Below are 20,018 nucleotides of genomic sequence, written 5' to 3' on the forward strand. Positions count from 1 at the left end.
CTTTCTAAGATGTTCTTTGAGCTGAGACATGGAAGCCCAAGTGTAAGAGCTGCTCCAAGAACTGTGAGAACAGGGTTCCCAGAGTAGGAATGGCAATCAGAAAGCCTTAATGCTGGAATGAGCTTGGAGATTCAAAGAACAAAAAGGAGGCCATTGTGGCAGTAATGTCACACATCTACTCTCCAAAGCAGGTGGGGTTCTCTCTTCCCTGTAAGAACCCTTGTAGGTGCTTATGAAGGTCCCTAAGATGACCCCCAATCCCAGCTCTCCTGAAGAGGAAATCCAACACTTGTCCTTTACCCTCAGTCTGACAGAGGTCTGCTTACAGGAATCTTTGCAGACATACGGCTGCCTATCTTTAGGACCTCCAACCCCCTCCTATGCCTGGCTCTGCCCTGGGTGATGCTGGGGATACAGCAGTGACCAACACAGACCCCATCCCTGCCCTCAGGACATCTGCAGTCCAGTGGAGAAAACAGGCCAACCACCAGATGGGGCTGTGAATTGTTCTTTCATTTATTCTTTCAGTGAAGTTCTATTGTTCATTTATTACAGTGCCATTCTGGTGGTGTGTGAAAGATGATAAACTTAAGTAAGAAAATATTAAGAGTACTGGGGAATAAAAATAAAGCATGGTAAGGGTGATTGGAAGTATTGGAGATAGGGGAGGGGCTATAGTTTGAAATAGAGAGGCAGGTAATGCCCCAATTAGGATCTGACTTTTACCAAAGACTTGCAGGACTTAGGAGAGGGAAGCAGACATGTATCTGGGGCGAGAGTCTCAGGCAGATGGAACTACTAGTGCAAGGGCCTAGAGGGAGGGGCACATCTGATATTTCTGAGACACAGTAAGGAGGCCAGTATAGCTGAAGTGAAGTAACGTAGGGAATGGTTAGAGATGCAATCAGGGAGGTAACATAGGCAAGATCAAAGAGAACTTACTTTACGCTGAGTGACATGAACAGACATTGGAAAGATAAGTGACCTGTGCCAACTCAGGTGTTAATAGTCTCTCTCTAACTCTGGAGGGGAGGAGACTTTGGTGCACAGGTGACGGCAGGGAGACTCATGTGATATTCCAGACGGGAGGTGATAGAATATTAGGCCAGAATGGGGAAGAAGAAAGGGAAAAGCCTTGATGAATTTTAAAGGCAAATAGGAATTGCTGATGCATGATATGGGTGCATGATTTGGCCTTGGGAACCGGAATCACAGAGCTGCCCTTGTCTGATCTGGGGAAGTGGGAGAGAAACAAGTCTGGGGAGCTACACTGTAATGGTCATTCTAAGGTTTGGGAGCCAATGTTCTAGCTGCAGGCTCGTTCAGCAGTGGGCATGTGACCCTCTTGAGCAAATGAAAATGGGATAAATGGTTTCTGGAGCTTATGGTAGAGAGAAGCAGCCCACCTCTTCCATGTTACCTTCTAAGACCACATCTTTCTCCTCCACCTCGGCTGGTGCAGGGTAAGCTGTTCTGCAGCCAGGTGGAAGAGGCTAAAGCTACTAGGATGAAGGAGGAGCCAAAAAAGAAGCAAGCGCGAGGAAGAGGAGCCAGAAACTGGGTCCCCAATAACATCATCATCATCAACATCATGATAGTTGCTGAGCCGTCAACTGTTTGCAGGCACTGTTCAAGGAGCTTATGCATGTTGTCTCATATAAACCCCACAACACTAAAAACAGGTATTATTACTGTCCCAAATTCATAAATGAGGAAACTGAGGCTGCAGAGATTGAGAGACTTGCCCTAGATCATTTAGCCTGTGAGTGGTGGAATGAGGATTCAAACCCAATGAGTCAGACTGCAGAACTTTTGCTTATAATTGCCTTTCAATGTTTGAGCGGCTGGATTACACCTCACCTGAACCAGGACAAGGAAGTACCTCTTTTAAATCACATGAACCAAGATATTTCTTATTTGGGAGGAAAAACACTACAATGAGTTGGGTTTGGGGACATTCGTAACCAGAAAGAGGCTTAGCTGTGAGAGTCCAGAGGAGGTAACCCAACCAATCTGGGGTCGGGGGTAGGGGGAGTCAGAGAAGGCTTGCATGGAAGGGCACATCTGAGATAAGACTTAAAAGACTGAGGAGGAGGTAGCCATTGAAGATAATGAAGGGTGATGGAGGTAGGGAGCACAGCAGGAATAAAATCCCAGAGATGGGAAGGAGGGAGCCTTGACAGGTAATGCCCCAGTGAGAACACTATCTTCCTCTCTGGAAAGGTCTTAACCTAAGGATAAGTGTCCTCCACTCAGCCCAATCATCTCTCCCACCAGCCCTCTGCTAAGCCTCAACTCTGTCATCGCCTGCCCCAGTTACCGGCCCTGGCCTGTCTCCTCCTCTGATCCACCATCTACAGAACACCCAGAATGTTCCTCCCACTTTTTTTTTTAACTTTTAATTTCATAATTTATTTAAATAAGTGTTTCAAATCAACAAACTGTGAAGAACAAGTCTAGCCCCCATGTGACATCCACATTTGGCAGATGTAAACATTTTCCTATACTTGCACCGGATCTCCTTTTTGAAAATTAAATGTTGTATGTACAAATTAAATGCCTCCCCCTTCTCCTCTGTTCTCTTCTTCCCTCCCTCCATCCCTGAAAGAAACCACCAAACTCATGTTGCCGTAAACAAATTCTATGTGTATTTTGTACTTTTACTCAATGGATGTGGACACACTTGATGGTGTAGAGTTGTTGCGTTTGGGCATGTAGTAGTCCTTAGTGACTTCTGCCAAATCTTTCCAGCTCTTCATCTTCCAAGACTCACCTTCTGGGTCTCTCACCTGGTCCAGTTGATGTTTCAGTTGACATGGTCATAAAAGGTCAATTGTTAGTAGGAAATTAGAGACAGGCTAGTCTAAAATGTGCCAGATGTTGATCACAAATTTTAAAACACTATGTCCAAGAGGCAAATGATAAGAATCCATCTCTGGATATTAATGCTACTAAAGAAGGTTTTATCCCCCAAAAGTAGTGTCCTATAGATGACACTTCTTAAGCTTTAATATGCATACAAATCACTGATAGATTTGATCAAAATGCATGTTTAGGGGGCGCCTGGGTGGCTCGGTTGGTTAAGCGTCCAACTTTGGCTCAGGTCATGATCTCGAGCCCCGCATCGGGCTCTCGGCTGTCGGGAAAGAGCCTGCTTTGGACCCTCTGTACCCTTCTCTCTCTGCCCCTCCCCAGCTCATGTGTGCTTTCTCGCTCTCTCTCTCAAAAATAAATAAACATTAAAAAAAATTTTATTAAAAAAATTTAATGCATGTTTTGATTCAGTAAGTCCAGGAGTGGAGGGGCAAGGGATTCTGTATTTCTAACAAGCCCCTGGAGAATGCTGGTCTTTGAACACCTTGTAATACAGCAGCAAATTACAGACACTGATGTGAAAGCTTGAAGCTTGTCAAACAGGGACCAGGAGCAGAATACAGGTGATGATAATTATTTTGTCAAGTATATTGAACAGACCAAACACAGTAGGGGTACAGAGGGGACTTATATTTCTTCCGTAAGATGCCAATCTCACCTTTTTGTATCAGCCTTTTGGAGGGTGGAGACAGAAACATCCTCTTCTTATGTAAGAGAGGAAGAGGAAAGCCACTGCAACTTCCTCTGTGAACGACAGCTTGAGGTAACAGCAATTCCACAGGCATCCAGAGTCTCTGCTTACAGAGTGTATCAGGGTTCCATCAGAGAAGCTGACCCACTGGGGGGATGGATAGATGGACGGATAGATAGGCAGATGAACTGGGATTTAACCTTATGCAATTGGAGTTATGAAGCAGTCCCTAACATTGTGGTCTTAGGGTCTGATGCTGGCACTTGAAGTGCACAGGGCAGGCAGTTAGGAAAGGAAGACAGACATAAAGTGGGGAGAAACTCGACAAGGGGGCCTCTGCCCTTGGTGGTGTGAACGTCCACAGGAACAGCTGCCATCCTTCATTACGGAGATAAACCCACACCTGGCCCAGGAGCTGAGAAGCTGGGAGGAAGATCCAGGAAAAGGTGAAACAATTGCTGGCCCGGCTGCTGCCCTGTGCAAACGTGATGACCCAGCAGAGCCAGCCAGTGACAACCTGTGTGATCTACAAAACGGCAGCTGCTTCACTTCTGCCCACCAAATCTTGCCCAAGGCTCTCTATGGGTCCATCCTAATTGAAATCATACAGAGAAGGTAATTCCAAGATACAGTTCGTTCAGCCTGGTCAAGCTGACACATTACAAAGCCACAGCATAGAGACTGGAGGAGAGTGGTGAGAAGTTCATCAGTGACTGCCGGGGAGATGGTCACATAAGCAGCTTGAGTGGATGTTTCTAATAATTTCCGGGTGGCATTTCTTTAGAGTTGGAGGGGAAACTGTAGTAGTTATCTCTTATTTGGTTTTAGCCTTTCTTCCAAAACATACAGAATCCTTTTATGCCATAGCTTCAGTCAAGGTGTATCTGATTAGTTATCATTAGGTCATGGTTATAGATGTTTCATTAGATAATATTCCAACTTTCAGCCAATTCTCTTTTTTAATAGATTTTATTTTTCACGAGCAGTTTTATGCTTACAGAAAGTTACACAAAAAGAAAGGAAAGTTCCCATATACTTCCTGTCCCTCCACACATATTTTCCCTTATTATTACCATCTTGCAGGAGTATGGTACCTTTGTTACAACTGATGACCAAGAGTAAACATTATTAACTAGAATCTATGCTTCACATTAAGACTCACTCTATATTGTACGGTTCTGTGGCTTTTTATAAATGCATAATGTGATGTACCCACCATTTCAGTATCACACAAAATAGTTTCACGCTCCTAAAAATGCCAAGCCTCGGGGCGCCTGGGTGGCTCAGTTGGGTAGGCATCCAACTCTTGATTTTGGCTCAGGTCATGACCTCACAGTGGTGTGCACTGATGGCATGGGGCCTGCTTGGGATTCTTGGCTCTCCCTCTCTCTCTCTGCCCTACCCCGCTTGTGTGCTCTTTCTCTCTCACACACAATAAATAAATAAACTTAAAAAAAAAAAAATGCCGAGCCTCACCTTTCCATCCCTATCCCCCACCTCATGATCTCCTAGCAACCATTGATCTAGTTTTGCCTTTTCTAGAATGCTATATATTTGTAGTCATACAAACGATCTTTTCGATCGTCTTCCAAAGTGGCTGTATCATTTTGCATTCCACCAGCAATGAATGAGATTCCTGTTGTTCCACATCCTCGAAAGCATTTGGTACCACTTTTTTAAATGGATTTTAGACATTCTAATAGGTGTGTAGAGTTATCTCATTGTTTTAATTTGCAATTCCTTAATGACATGGTATTAGCAACTTTTTGTGCTTATTTGCCACCTGTACATCTCCTTCGGTGAGATATCTGTTCATAACTTTTGTCTATTTTTAAGTAGATTATTTGTTTTCTTATGGTTGAGTTTTAAGAGTTCTTTGTATATTTTGGATACAAGTCCATCTTCAGGTATGTGTTTTGCAAATATTTCCTGCCAGTCTGTGATTTATCTTTTCATTCTCCTAACAACCAGTACTTTCTTTTTTTAATTTTTTAAATTTCATTTATTTATTTTTTAATTTACATCCCAGTTAGTTAGCATAGAGTGCAATAATGATTTCAGGAGTAGATTCCAGTGATTCATCCCCTAGGTATGACACCCAGTGCTCATCCCAACAAGAGTCCTCCCTAATGCCCCTTGCCCATTTAGCCCATCCCCCCACCCTCAGTTTGTTTTCTGTATTTAAGAGTCTCATATATGGTCCCCCTCCTTATTTTATATTATTTTTGCTTCCCTTCCTTATGGTCATCTGTTTTGTATCTTAAAATTCCACATGAGTGAAGTCATATGATATTTGTTTTTCTCTGACTAATTTTGCTTAGCATAATACCCTCTGGTTCCATCCACGTTGTTGCAAATGGCAAGATTTCATTCTTTTTGATTGCTGAGTAATACTCGATTGTATATATATATACCACATTTTCTTTATCCATGCATCTGTCGATGGACATTTGGACAGTACTTTTTAAAGCCCCTGGAAAGGCTCATTGACAAATGGCAGACATGCTAATTGATTTTGTTTTTTAATAGCAAAACACCCTACAAAAGGCAGAAGGGTGGCAATGTTTGAGAGAAACGGCACCTTTTGAGAATTAAGCATTGTGGAGTAGTAGCTGCTAATCTTTCTTCCAGGAAACCCACCTGGATTACATCAGCCCCTGGCACCCCCTTCTGCTTCTCAGCCCTTATGAAGCACTTAGAAGCTGGTCTCAGCTTCTCCCCGAAATGTGCTATCTCAGTGGTGGTGCCATGTCCCCTTGTCCTTGGGCCAGTGACTCAGCCAGTCCTTGGATGTCCCCTTAACTCCTCACACCCACATTGTTATCAGCATCTCCCCCAAAGCTGTCCCTTCTCTCACATCAGCATTTCAAGGTCTGCTCCATCTAATCCCCAGCCCAGAGCTGGGACCTCACCCTGGATACCCCGCCCTCTACAGCCAATCAGTCTCATGACCCACTCAGTGTCCTCCTCTCTTCTCCGCATCCCTACTTCACCCACCATTGCCCTCGACCCCCACACCTCATCCTGCCCCACCCTCGTCCCTCAGTCCCCAGCTTTATTCTCACCCCACCACCTCTCCCCTCATTTGTTTATTGAATAACTACTTAGAGACTTAGGCTTTATACTGGACACCGAGGACAGAGTAGTGAGCTGGGCATGCATGCTCGGTAAAAGGTCCCTGAATGTTGCCATTCCTCGGGGGCCTGTCTGAGGCTGAGTGGGCTCTCCAGAACCCCAGCCCCAGTATCCTGTGCTTTCAGGGGCGAGCGACAGACCTCGCACACTCCCTGTGTCCCCAACTGACCCAGTCCTGCAGCTTATACTCTACCATCCCTACCTGGTGGTGGTGAGGCTCTAACTCCCCCACTGAACTGTGAGCTCCACATGGGACTGGACCAGTCTCCTCCACCGCGATGTCCCCAGGGCAGGGTCGGCAGCGTCGGCTCACGAATGTTATGGAATGGTAAAGACGAACGAATACCTGGAAGAATGCATGCCAGGGAAATATTAGGGTCCTGCTATCGGCCCCCTATCCCTCAGACCGGAAACACTCTGTTTCTGAAATCAAAAAGCATAAGTTTGGCATCTCCGCACCTGACCTCCATGGATGAAAGTCCCATTTGGTCAAGAAAATCGAGGGAGGCATTTGGGACCTTTTGCCTCTTGGGGACACTTGGTAGTGAGCGGGAGGAGGCCGGAAGCGAAGAGGCCTCACCGTTTCTCCACACCCCTTTCGTCTTCACCCGAAGGGACCCATCCAGGAGGAGCCAGACACGCAGGACTGCTCCGCGACGCTGAAGAGCCGCGAGGCCCCAGTCTGCTTGGCAACCGATGGCGTCACTGACGGCGCGCCTGTGACGCCAGAGGCGGGCGCCACACTTGAAGAGGGTGCGGGAAGCGGCCGCCGCGGCGCGCTGACATGGAGTTAGTGCAGGAAGCGCGGGAACTGGGCTGCTGGGCGGCGGAAGAGATGGGGGCGCCCGCGGCAGCCCGGGCCCCGGAGTCAACTCTGCGCAGGTGAGGGACGCTCTGACAGTGAGGACTCCATACCTTAGAGATAGTCTCCGGGGGTGAGAACCCCACCCCTCACTGAAGACCCTTCTTCGTCTTCCCCACCTCTGCCCCAATGAGAATAACCCCCGAGGGCGTCCCCCTTACCCACCCACACACCCAGTAATATATCTGGGAAGAGGATCCCGGATTGAGTGAAGACCCACCCCCCACTCCCACTCCCACCACCCAGAGTGAGGGCGAGGCACCAGTAAGGATCCTCTGAGAGTTAGTAAAGCCCCCAAACTATGTAGAAGTGAGATCTTTGGAGCAAGACTGTCCCTACAGCACCTACCACCCCTACCGTCCCAAGCCAGTGAGGAGACTCCAGGTCAGCAAAGACCACCCCACTGGAGACTGAATCTAGAAGGGTGATGATCCATATCTGGTAATGAGAGAGCAGTTCCTGGCAGTATACTCTCCACTCCCACCTCTGGAAGTGACCAGCGATAGCCCTCTCCCAGAGAAAGGAATCTCCGCACCCCCCCCCCCCCCCAGGGAATGAGAATATCCACACCCAGTGAAAAGCCCACAACTCAGTGACCAAGAATTCCCCAGGAAGGAATATCTCACCCCAAAGACTGTGGACACATCCCCATTCGCCCCAGAAGCGACAATTCCCTAGTAAAGACTTTCCCCACCACTGCCACCCTGGGAATAAGGATCCCCCAACCTTTGTGATGGTATACCACACAAACAGGCATACCCTTACATACTGTCTCCACAGACTGTGTCTGGGCCAGGGGGCCGACATCTGGGCCTATGTCTTGCGGCATGTGCATAGCCAGAGGTGAGCCTGGCTGCATGAGGGAGGCTGTGACAGGGGAGGGGACACAGGCAAACCTCACAGTAACACTTCTTCCTTCTACCTCTCCACTGTAGGAATGTCAAGAAGATCCGAGGAAACTTACTTTGGTAACTGGTTCTAAAAGCTATTCCTTCCTATTTTCCCTACTCCCATCCAGCTGTATTTTCACCCGTAGCCTCACACCTCCTGTCTCCCCCTGGAAGTCCCGTCACCCGCTAACTCTGGCCTCATTTCCTCAGGTATGGCCACCAGGACAGTCCAGAGGTGAGAAGCATGTATTATAAGATTTTCTTCCATCCAAAAAGAGGATGTGTAGATTTCTGCTCTAGGCCCAGCTTCGTGTTGTGTAATGCTGGGGACTCTGGGTTGATCTGCCAGCTCTGATCTCGACACTCAGGGCTTACAGTCCAGGGGAGACAGGCATGAGCTGGATGTTGAGGGGACGTGGATATGAGGCATCAAAGCTGATGAGGGGAGATGGGAGAAGGGACTGGTTTAGGAGATATACTGAGGCCAATGGAGGACCTATTGTGTGCAAGAGGCCCAGGTGACATCTGGGGGAGGATTCCAGAAGACCTTGGGACTCCTAGATTTGGCTCTTCGTGGGGAGATGAGAACTAGGGCACAGCTGTAGTGTCATCAGTGCAGAGACAGGAAACAGGTTAAGAGGATAGGTGAGGCAATCCCAGGAGGAAGGAGGAAGACAGATGGTACCCTAGTGTTCTTCTGGGCCTAGAGAATCAGACACAGAAACTGCTTAGGAAAAAACCCCTGCCACCTACCTGTGCAGGTGAGGAGACTGGTGTTCCACAAAGGGCAGCCAGGCCATGCACCTGACTCTGTACCTGATCCCACCAGGCCCGTCGGAAGTTGGAGCTGGAAGCCACTGTTGCTCGCCTGCGGGCAGAGATCCAGGAGTTAGACCAGAGCCTGGAGCTGATGGAGCAAGAGACCGAGGCTCAGGGTGACCTATGGGGCTGGGAAGATGAGCAGCCTGGAGCTGATGGAGCAAGAGACTGAGGCTCAGGGTGACCTACGGGGCTGAGAAGATGAGCAGCAGTGCTGATGGTCACCCCATTTCTCTTACAGACATGGCCATGGAGCAGGCCCTACAGAGCATTCAAGACACCCAGCGTCGTGCTCTCCTCCTCCGGGCCCAAGCTGGGGCCATGCGAAGACAGCAGCGTGGGCTTCAAGATCCCATGCAGCGGCTACAGAATCAACTGAAGCGTCTGCAGGACATAGAGAGGTAGGCCTCAGGTTCCCAGGGACCAGCATTCACCAGGCCAGGTGCACAGACATTTTCCTTAGAGACCCTGACCCCTTCTTGGGTTCCACAATTCTGAGCTCCACTCCTTAGGATTTAAAGTCTGTGAGGCCAAGAAATTTTGTCACCTTAGCCACTTACATTTCCAGTGCCTAGAATGGTGCCAGCTGTATACCTAGGGAATGTTCTGGGGAAAGAACAGTAAATAAGGGATAAGTCCCTGCCCTCATGGATCTTATACTCTGATGCAGAAGAGAGAGATGGTAAATTAGGAAGCAAACTCTATAATTGCAGGGAGACATAAATGCTATGATAAAAAGGGTAGTGTGGAGAACGGGAGAGGGAGATGCTACTCTAGGTAGGATGGTCAGAAAAGACCTTTCTGAGAAGGTGCCATTTGTGTTGGGGGAGGAATCTCCATGGAGAGGGGCACCAAGAGCAGAGGTGCTGAGCTTGGCATGTGGGAAGAACAGCCAGGAGGCCAGTTTAGCTTAAGTTACACAGGCAAAAGGGAGAGCATGAGATGAGGTCAGAGACAGGGACAGAATGCTATGGAAGCATCGGAATTTTACTCTGAGGCTGGGTTCATGCCCTAGCTTGTCCACTTCTCTATGAACTTGGGCAAATGATTTAACTTCTCTGTGCCTCAGTTTGTAAGCACTGTAGAATGGGGATAATGTTAAACCTACTGTAATAGGGTAAGTATGATAATTAATGAGTCAAATCACGCAGAATGCTTAAAAGAGTTTCTGATACCCACTGTTGCTATTCTGAATGTGGTGGGAAAACACATTGTTTTCAAGGGTTTGGGGCAGAAAGGTGACATGACGTGTCAGGTTTTAGCAGGATCGTTAACTACTAGATAGAAACAGACCACAGGAGCCAAGAGCAGAGACCAGTGAGGAAGCTAATACAGCCAGAAGATGACAGTGGTCTAATTTTAGAGGTGGCCCCTGAGATCCAGGTTCACTGATCCCTGTGACTAGCCTTGCAGCAGGAGGAGACACAGATATCTGTTCTCCTAGCTCTCTTCTCCCAGGGACCCCCACCCCCACTGTATTTTTCTCTCCAGGAAGGCCACAGTAGATATAACCTTTCGACCCTTATCATCAGCATCCCTGGGACTGGAGCCTGTGGTCCTGGTAAGAGTCCTGGGCCATGGGGAAAGAGGTGGAGAGTCTGGGGTCAGGTGGGTGGGTGGGTCAGTCTGGGTTCCTCTCATGCCCCATCCTCTTTTTCCCAGGGTGATGTCCGAACAGCCTGTACCCTCCGGACCCAATTTTTGCAGAACCTCCTAGTTCCTCAGGCCAAGGGAGGCAGCATCCTGTGAGTGTCATCCAGGCCCCACAGACCCTGCCAAGAACCTGGGCTTTGAGGGGGGAGTCACTTATCTGTTAATTCCTCAGCCACTGAGCCTCTGGACTATGTCAGCTGCAGATCTTGCCCTGACGGCTCCCAGGCTGGGACAAGGAAGAGACAAATCCATCACAGATAGTGACAACCAGGTGGTTAGGGATGTTGGAGGCGGGGAAGCCTGAGAAACTCCAGGTACCCAAAGGAGACACTACTCAGCTAAGGAGTCAGGGAGGACAGATTCTCTGGTGAGGAGGCTTAGCGAGGGTAAAAGGTTAAGAGAGTATTCTAGACAAATAGCACATGTGAAAGGCCCTAAGTCTAGCTACTTGGTATAAGCAGGGAACTCAAGTCTAGGAGGCATGGAATCCTGATGGACTTGGTTTCCTCATCCTTAAAATAGGGACAATAGCCCGCACCTTAGGGGTAGTGGTAATCAGTAGAGGGAGTGTTGACATGATCTTGTAATATTCTCTGTCCCCTTCCCTAACCTTGCAGAACCCCTCGAGATGACCACTTTGGAGCTTCCTACCAGCAGTGGCTTAGCTCAGTGGAGGTGAGGGGGGCTTTCAGGAAAGGCCACACCTTCTGCCCCATGAGCGAACCTCAGGGTGCCAGAACCTAACTCTTGATCACTGCCTCATCACCATGGGTCCTAGCTCACAGCCCTACACCCATCCAGCCCTACTTTACCCTTCCCCCACTAGACACTACTGACAAACCATCCTCCAGGCCACATCCTGGCCTCCTTGGAACACCTGGCTGAGGAGCGGGAGGCAGAGATTCGGTCCCTGTGCAGTCCAGATGGGCTCCAAGATACGGAGATAACCAGGTGTGAAGTGGAGTGCTCCTGAGGGTGGGGCAGGGCCAGGGGATGGCTAAGCCGGAAGACTCAGGGCCAGGCACAGTCACCTGCTGATGGGGATGGAGCTGAAGCCCAATGATCAGTCTGGCAGGTGGGCTGACATTGGCCATCCCTGAGAACTCAGGAAGGGGAGAGGGCTCCTCCCTCAGCAGTTTTATCCCACCTCCAGGTCCCAAGCACCAGACCAGCCAGACTCCAGCCGGGCCCTGCCGTCCATGGTGCATCTCATCCAGGTGACCCCTAGGCATCCTTCCCAGGGTTCCATCTCCTTCCCATCCCAAGCCCCAGTTAATCCCCTCACCCCCAGGGATCATACCCACCCTGACTTTATACCCCTGCCCCAGGAGGGCTGGCGGGACGTGGGTATGCTGATTGCACAGCGGGGCCCCCTGCTGAAGGAGCATCAAATCCTGACCCAGCGCCTCCAAGGCCTGATGGAGGAGGTGAAGAAATGTGCCCTGGAATCCAGCGAGAGGTGAGGGGGCTCTCTCAGCAGAGACTCTAGGCCATCTCTCTCCCAGAAGTCTCAGAATACTGGACATTTTCTGCCCCTGTGGCTCCCAGCTCTGCCTCCCTGCTCTTCTGGTTTGTCTCCGGGTTTGTGGCTCCTTGTGCATCCTCATAGATCTGATTTCCCTCTTCCACTATGAGTCTTAGTCACCTTCCTCTCCCTTGCTCTCTTCTGCTTGCGCCCCAGGCAGGCATTGGTGCTGGGACTCCGAGGCTGTGGCCTGTGGGCAGAGCTCAAGGCCCTGCGTGCTCAGAGCCAGGAGCTGGAGGAGGTGGCTGGGCGCCGGCAGCTTCTGCTACAGGAGCTACAGGCCAAACAGCAACGGATCCTGCACTGGCGCCGGCTGGTGGTGAGAGGCGGGCCTCAGGGGAAGTGGCAGTGCTGCATGGAGGGCCAGAGAGAGGCTGGGAGCCTTAGGATCCAGAACTGGGCCTCTGGTGGTGGGGAGGGGCCCAGGATGAGTCTTCCAAGAGGAAGCAGGACCTGTACAAAGGGGCAGGCAGGGCCAGAAGCTGGGAGGTAGGAAGTAAAAGCAGCCCATCTCAGTGGCCTCATGGTTACCCAGGAGGAGACACAGGAACAGATCCGCCTGCTCATCAAAGGCAACTCAGCCAGCAAGACGCGCCTGTGCCGGAGCCCTGCAGAGGTGAGACGGGAGTTGAGGCAAGGTCTGGGTAGGGCTAGGGCTCCTACAGATGGGGCTGGGTGGCTCCAGGCTGCCCTTCCCATCCCTTTCCTTCCCCACAGGTACTGGCTCTGCTTCAGCGAAAAGTGGTCCCCACATCTGAAGCGGTGGCACCACAGTCCCAGAAACTGCTTCATTGTCTGGAGGAGGAAGCCCGGCATCTTCCCCACCTTCTGTTGGACACCTTGCTTCGGCACAGCCCTGGAGGGTAAGACTGGAGCCACCCCTTATATCCCCTCCCACCGATGACTATCACTCCCTGATTCTACTCCAAAAAAATAATCCCAGGCCCCCAGTGTTCCCAACCTGCCAGACCTCGCCCACAAGTCCTCAGTCCTAACTCTGGAATCCTAGTCCCCAGACCCACCTCCAAGTTCCTGGGCCTCCTGAGCCCACCTCTCAGCTCCCGGAACCTCTGGAACCCAAGCCTCCTCCCAGTGCCCCACCCAACCTGGACTTTCCCTCCAGGTTACAGCCCCTGCCCACGGTCCTGCCATCCATCTACCAGCTGCATCCCACGTCCCCAAGGAGCTCCAGCCTCATAGTGCTGAGCCACAGATTGGGGCTGCCTGCAGGGAAGGTGAGTTTCTGTCCCTTAGGACCTGTCTTCCCACTCCTACCCCCTCCCAAAATGACTGTCCTTCCCCCTCCCTCCAGGCTCCAGAACTGCTCCTCCCAAAGGCTGCCTCTCTTCGTCAGGAACTTCTATTTCTCCAGGACCAGCAGAGTCTCCGGTCCTGGGATCTGCTCCACATGAAGACCAGCCTGCCCCCAGGACCATCCACCCAGGGTAAGGCCTTGCCTTCATAAGTGGCATTCCTGCCCATTCCCAGGGCCATCAGCCTCCAGAAGAAATCACAAACACTCAGTGCTGACACAGTGCCTACTGTGTGCTGAGTCAGCTTTAAGCATGTTCACGGGTTTCATCTGCACAGCAGCCCCATGGGGTTAGCACTGCCATTTGCCCCATTTACAGAGGCAAGAACTAAGACAGGAGGCCTTGGTGGCTGCTTAGGTAGCAGAGCTAGGATTTAAATCCAGGCAGTCTGACATGTGTCTGTACTCCTAACCAGGTGACACTGCCTATCAAATTGCAAAGTTCTCATGTATCACCATCCAATAGGATACTTGAGTAGTTAAAAGCTAGGCTGTGGAGTTAAACTCTTCTTAGCCCTACCTATTCCCTGCTGTGTGATCTCTTTGTGCCTCAGTTTCCTCCTCAGTGGAGTAAGCATAATCATAGCACCTTACAGAGTTGCTGCAAAGACTCAGTCCGGTTACCCAAACAGGGCACTGAACAATCCACAGCATACAGTAAGCGCTATGCGTCTCTGGTGTGGTTGCGATCTTTTTGTCTGCACATGTGGAGTCTCTTTCAGTCCTTACCATAAGGGTAGAGATTATTAAGACCAATTTACAGATGAAAATACTGAAACTCGGAAAAGTTGTTCATCACTAGATTCCCTCAGCTAGCACTTGCTGGGTTGCTACTGGCCCCCAGAGCTCAATGGGGAGAGGACGCCCGAGCTGTCCAGCCCCAGGGATCCCAGTGGTAGAAGCAAAGAGCGCAGAATCAAAGGATAAATAGGTGGAAGAGGTGTATTGATGAGAAATGAACCGAGGTGCCATCAGCAAAGCAGGAAGAGGCCATTTTCGGGGCTTGAGTTTCAGGCTCCCTGCCTCCCCCTCCAGTGACAGGGAGCTGTGTCGGGAGCAGCCTAAGACTGGCACAGCATCGTCGCACCTCATGGGCATCTTGGGCTTTAGCATGTCTGTAACAGAGCATAGTTCCCCCTGTTCTGAAAAGCAGTTTTGTTTTTCTTCTGCCTGGTTTCCTTCCCTCAAAAAGTGACCTTACCCTCCTTACTGAGGTCAGCAATCCACGAGTCATCCTAATTCCTCCCAGGACCCTAAGCCGCCCCCCCACCTTCAACCTGTCAACAAGCCTTGTAGGTCCTCCTTCAGAGTGCCCCAGTCTGCAGCCTGCCCTGCTAGCCTGTGGCTCAGTTACACCTGACTGCAGAAGTGGCTGGAGAAAGGGCACATGTCATGCCTGAGGTCAGAAGGCAAGGATGGAATGGAGTCAGGATTCAGGCCCAAGGGCTCTGACCACAATGCTGATCTGTACTTGCTCTGAGATGGGCCTGTTTGGGCCTATGGAGAGGGACTAGACCCAGTCATAGTCTCCAGGGCAACACTGCTGGAGTGAACCTACAGCAGTCTGAGGAGGAAGCCTCGGGGTGGGGAACGCTGGGAAGGGCTTCCAGGGGGAAAGTGGTGTCTCGAATGGGCCCAGAGGGATAGGTGAGGGCTGATAGTAGCAGAGGTCACATAGTGCAAACCCTCAAGTACTGGCCTGAGGAGCTCAGACTCTCTCTTGGGGGTACTGGGGAGTCTTGGAGGGTTCCATGCAGGAGAGGGAAAGGATCAGGTTTATGCCTTAGGCAGATCATTCTGGCTGCCATGTACCAGAGGCATGGACCAGAATTGGAGGCTGAGGCCTGGAGCATAGGAGGGAGGCTGGGGGGTGAGTAGGGAAGGGGGGAAGGGGGAGGAAGCTGAAGGATGGGCCGAGAAGATTGATGGTCTGTCCTGGAGGGAGGAAGGTATCCGGGATGAAGCTTGGGGGATGGTGGGCTTGCCCTTGAGATGAGGAAGTGGGAGGAAGGAGAGGTGTGGGAGAGGTGAGGTCAACACTAGGTGACTGGAGACTTGGTGACCCATTGGCTGTGAGACCCCAGGAGCCAGAAGACTCAGCACTGCCTCCTGGGTTTCGCACCTGCAGAGCTGCTGCAGATCCGGGCAGCTCGGGAAAAGGAGCAGAAAGAGAATCTGGGACAGGCTCTGAAGCAGCTGGAGAACCTGCTGAAACAAGCGCTGGAGCGAATCCCCGAGCTACAGGGGGTTGTTGGGGACTGGTGAGAGGGGGGCACGATGGTGGGGGCAGGGTCCTGAGCTGGGTGGACCGGGCAGGACCTGGGGGTGCATGCAGGGGAGGAGGTGTTGGGGGGGTGGGGTGTGGAGGCCACTGAGTGTCTAGAGTCCCGGGCCTTCCCTGTGACACTGTCTCCTTTCCCCAGGTGGGAGCAGCCAGGCCAAGCCGCCCTGTCTGGGGAGCTCTGCCAGGGCCTGTCCCTGCCCCAGTGGCGGCTGCGCTGGGTCCAGGCCCAAGGCATCCTGCAACAACTGTGCAGATGAAAAGGGGGCCCAAACAGAACTCAAGAGCTTCGTTTGTTCACCCCATCGTAAGACCTTTGGAAGGGAACATTGCCCAGATATATCAACCCACCGTCTCTACCCACACTTGCTGTCCCCCTCACAGGCTGTTCTATTCCTCTCGATTGCCTTGCACCTGTCCTTTCATCCCATCAAAGCCAAGGCAGTGGGCTATCTGGACCCCACCCTAAGTCCCCCTGAAACTCCCCTCATCACTTTCACCCTTAGCAAAACATCATTGAGCACCTGCCCTAAACACTGAGAATCCAGCACTGAACGAAATGGACAGAAGTCCCAGACTTCAGGAAGCTGTTATTCTAGGACAGGGAAATGGACCCCTGGCAAGTTAAGTGGGCAAAATATCTAGTATGTTGGGAGGTAACTGCTCTGGAGAAAAATAAAGCAAGCTGTAAAGAGGTGCAACTTTATATAGAAGGCCACACACACTCTGTAAAGGTAATGAGAGGGAAGCATGTGGGTGTCTGAGGAGGGCTTGTGGGGGTCAGGGGTGGGAGGGAGGTTGCAGCTTAGCAACAGTCCTGAGCTCGAACATGCCAGTGTGAGGGTCAAGGAGACGGGGCAGGGGCAGGGGGCGGGGTGTTGTCTTCTAGTTTTTATGTAGTTTCCTTTTTTTACATCTAAATCTCTGAAGTCATTTGGAATTTATCCAAATGGATCCAATTTTGTCATATTTTACATGTATCCCAATAGCACTTCTTAAAATTCTCAGAGCAGTTGTTGCCTCTGAAGGAGAGGTGGGTAGCAGGGATCAACCAAGGAGGAGACAAGGGAACTTTGTAGAGTTGGAAGTGGATTATATGTTGAAGGTAATAAGGGTAGGTGTCAGAACCCATCTAGCTATACTTTTTAGGTCTGTGCATTTCACTGTAAATTATTCTTCAATTTATAAAGTAAAACTACCCACCTATATAAAGTAAAACTTCAGGTGATCTGAGATGCCACCTCTTCATAAGCTAAGTTTCCATGATTAATCAGGCTATATTTGGACTCTCTCCAAGCCTATTGTCTGTCTGACTCTCATATGCCATCCCCACAGTGTTTTGATTATAAAGATTTTGAAATATGTTTTAGTATCTGAAATGGCTGGTTGCTGTCTTGCTCTAATTTTCCAAGGTTTCCCTCTTGCTAATTTTTTTTCCAAAATGAAATAAACTTTATACCCAACTTACCTGGTTCCAGAAAAAATACACAGATGGGGGTTTTATCGGGGTTGCAGGGAGTTTACAAATGAGGGAGATTTGACATCTTTGTGTCTTTTAACATGTTTGCTTTACAATGTGCCACCTTAGTGTTCCCCTCCTCTCTTCGTCTTGGCTCTTAGCCAAGACTGAACACGGGGGGCCCTTGCCCCCTCTCCCTGCTTAATCTTTCTCTGTAGTACGTCTTCTAATATACTTTATGTTCTACTTTATTTATCCTTTATTGTCTTCCAAACAGAATATGAGTTCCATGAAGGTGAAGTTCTCTATAAACTAGAAGTTGGGCAAACTTGCCTAAATATAATTCAAAATCCAGATGCAGTAAGGGGGATTACTGATGAAAACATAAAAACAAGAAAAAGAAGGAAAGGGTAGAAGGAAGGAAGGAAGGTAGAAAAAGGCAGAGGGAGGGAAATTTATAGACTAAAAGACAAGATTTTAAAGATTATTTTGAGAGAGCGTGCAAACGAGAGCAGGAGGGAAAGAATCCCAAGCAGGCTATGTAATGTCAGTGTGGAGCCCAATGTGGGGCTCAAACTCACGAGTCTTGAAATCATGGCCTGAGCCAAAGTCACGAGTCCAAGGCTTAACTGACTGAGCCACCCAGACACCCCAAGACTTAAGATTTTAAAATTGGAACAATTTGAGCAACAAAATAAAGTAATACTGAATTACAACCCAAAGTATAAAATATGAGTCCATACTGATAAAAAAGATGTAATAAAAGGAGAATAGACAAATCTCCTGTGCAGAAGAATTACAAATAATTTATGTAAATATGCCATTCTCAAGGAGGTGGAATTTAACTCTCCACCCCTTAAGTGTAGGCTGGGCATAGTGACTTCCTTCCAAAGAGCATGGAAAGGGAGTAAAAAGAAAAGTATAGTGGAGAAACCTGACAAATGGTACCCCAGCTGGGAGATCAAAGTTAACACCAACAGTTATGTTGATAAAATGTACCTTTGATACGACATGATGAGAACTTCACTTTACTTCTGCAGCCTTTCCCCTCACCCCCACAAAATGCATAACCCCAGCCTAACGATGAGGAAAATAGCAGATCCCAAACGAGGAACATTCTACAAAATACCTGACCAGTACTCCTCAAAACTAACAAATTCATGAAAAACAAGTGTGAAAAATTGTCACCGGCAAGAGAAGCCTAAGAAAATATGACAACTACATGCAATGTATCCTGGATGCAATGAACGAACAGAAGAGCTTAAACACTAAGAAAATCAAAGTATGGACTCTAGTTAATGATAATGTTAAAAAATCTTATCACATCTATTGTAAAGAAGCAAACAAAAGCCAGTATTTTAACAAATCATTCATTAGTGCTGATTTAATCTTGGAACTTCAAGAAACCAAGACAGCCAACAAAAGTTTTGACAGAAAAAAAAAGACCGACCAACCAATCAAACCCAATGTGCATACCTTATTTGTAGCCTGATTTTATACAAATTTTTTGAGGCAGAGAAAATTGAACAGTCTGGGTGTAAGATGACACCAAAAAAGTTAATTTTTTCCCCGTGTGTGTGTGTGTGTGTGTGTGTGTGTGTGTGTGTGCGCGCGCGCGCGCGCACCGAAATCCGAGACCGAAATCAGAGATTAGTTTTCTTGGGCGTGAAAAGAGGCCTTATCTGTTAAGACACACATCATGAAGTATTTGTGGAGGAATTGATGTCTGGAATTTGCTTTAATATACTCCAACAAGAAGAGGGAGGAGAAGTATAGATGAAACAAGGTAGAATATTAGTAATTGTTGAGAGGTACATGGAAGCTCGTTATATTCTTCTCTAGTGTTGTGTATTTTAAATATTCATAATGAGGGGCGCCTGGGTGGCGCAGTCGGTTAAGCGTCCGACTTCAGCCAGGTCACGATCTCGCGGTCCGTGAGTTCGAGCCCCGCGTCAGGCTCTGGGCTGATGGCTCAGAGCCTGGAGCCTGTTTCCGATTCTGTGTCTCCCTCTCTCTCTGCCCCTCCCCCGTTCATGCTCTGTCTCTCTCTGTCCCAAAAATAAATGTTGGAAAAAAAAATTTTTTTTTAATATTCATAATGAAACCTATTGAGGACTAGGAAGAAAAGGAGGGGTCAGCTGTGTCCCAAGAAAGGACACAGAGACCAAACCTACACACGACTTTCTGAGTTGCCGCATTCTACTACTCTAGGCCTTTACGATTCCTCCCATCTCTCTCCATTTTCATCTAGCAAGAAGTCGTCAGGTGTTACCTTCTCCTCCTGGAGAAGGTCAGGCGCCCCCTATGAGCTTCCCACATCCTGTTCCTGGTTTTTCTGGGAGTCACCGGTGTCAGTCTATCCCAGTTGGGAAGGCTACGGTATTCAGCAGTCTCCAGCCTCAAACATCCCTGGGCTGACGCAGACTTCGATGCATTTTAAAACTTCCGGAACGAGCTTCAGTGGCACAGGCGGGGCCTCCAAACTTTTCTGAGCTCTCAAAGGCCCAGTTTCCTCTG

At 49.3% G+C, this 20,018-nt stretch overlaps 1 protein-coding gene and 1 long non-coding RNA gene across 5 annotated transcripts; one reads left to right on the forward strand and one right to left on the reverse strand.

The window, feature by feature from the left end:
• Positions 1 to 1,593: 1,593 nt before the first annotated feature.
• On the reverse strand, positions 1,594 to 7,391 carry LOC128313166 (uncharacterized). Of its 2 annotated transcripts, none has more exons than XR_008293473.1 (3): positions 7,160 to 7,391; positions 3,533 to 7,046; positions 1,594 to 2,789 (listed from the first exon to the last, which is right to left on the reverse strand). It is a non-coding gene; the product is annotated as an uncharacterized LOC128313166 (long non-coding RNA). The 2 variants fall into 2 exon arrangements; XR_008293474.1 differs by having other exon boundaries at positions 6,903 to 7,046; positions 7,160 to 7,384.
• A 26-nt stretch (positions 7,392 to 7,417) lies between these two features.
• On the forward strand, positions 7,418 to 16,755 carry HAUS5 (HAUS augmin like complex subunit 5). Of its 3 annotated transcripts, XM_027044733.2 has the most exons (19): positions 7,418 to 7,582; positions 8,343 to 8,405; positions 8,498 to 8,530; positions 8,663 to 8,687; positions 9,282 to 9,387; positions 9,513 to 9,672; positions 10,763 to 10,832; positions 10,934 to 11,016; positions 11,542 to 11,599; positions 11,751 to 11,875; positions 12,078 to 12,141; positions 12,253 to 12,383; positions 12,606 to 12,768; positions 12,985 to 13,065; positions 13,167 to 13,312; positions 13,573 to 13,684; positions 13,762 to 13,894; positions 15,890 to 16,022; positions 16,185 to 16,755. In XM_027044733.2, exons 1-19 carry the CDS (start codon positions 7,485 to 7,487, stop codon positions 16,300 to 16,302), a joined length of 1,902 nt encoding a protein of 633 aa, XP_026900534.1. In that variant the 5' UTR covers positions 7,418 to 7,484; the 3' UTR covers positions 16,303 to 16,755. The 3 variants fall into 3 exon arrangements, with proteins under 3 accessions (XP_026900534.1, XP_026900536.1, XP_053066020.1); XM_027044735.2 differs by lacking the exons at positions 8,663 to 8,687; positions 9,282 to 9,387 and having other exon boundaries at positions 7,545 to 7,582; XM_053210045.1 differs by lacking the exons at positions 7,418 to 7,582; positions 8,663 to 8,687 and having other exon boundaries at positions 8,354 to 8,405.
• Positions 16,756 to 20,018: the final 3,263 nt, after the last annotated feature.

This window comes from Acinonyx jubatus, chromosome E2 (genome assembly GCF_027475565.1).
Source record: "Acinonyx jubatus isolate Ajub_Pintada_27869175 chromosome E2, VMU_Ajub_asm_v1.0, whole genome shotgun sequence".
Lineage (NCBI taxonomy): Eukaryota > Metazoa > Chordata > Mammalia > Carnivora > Felidae > Acinonyx > Acinonyx jubatus.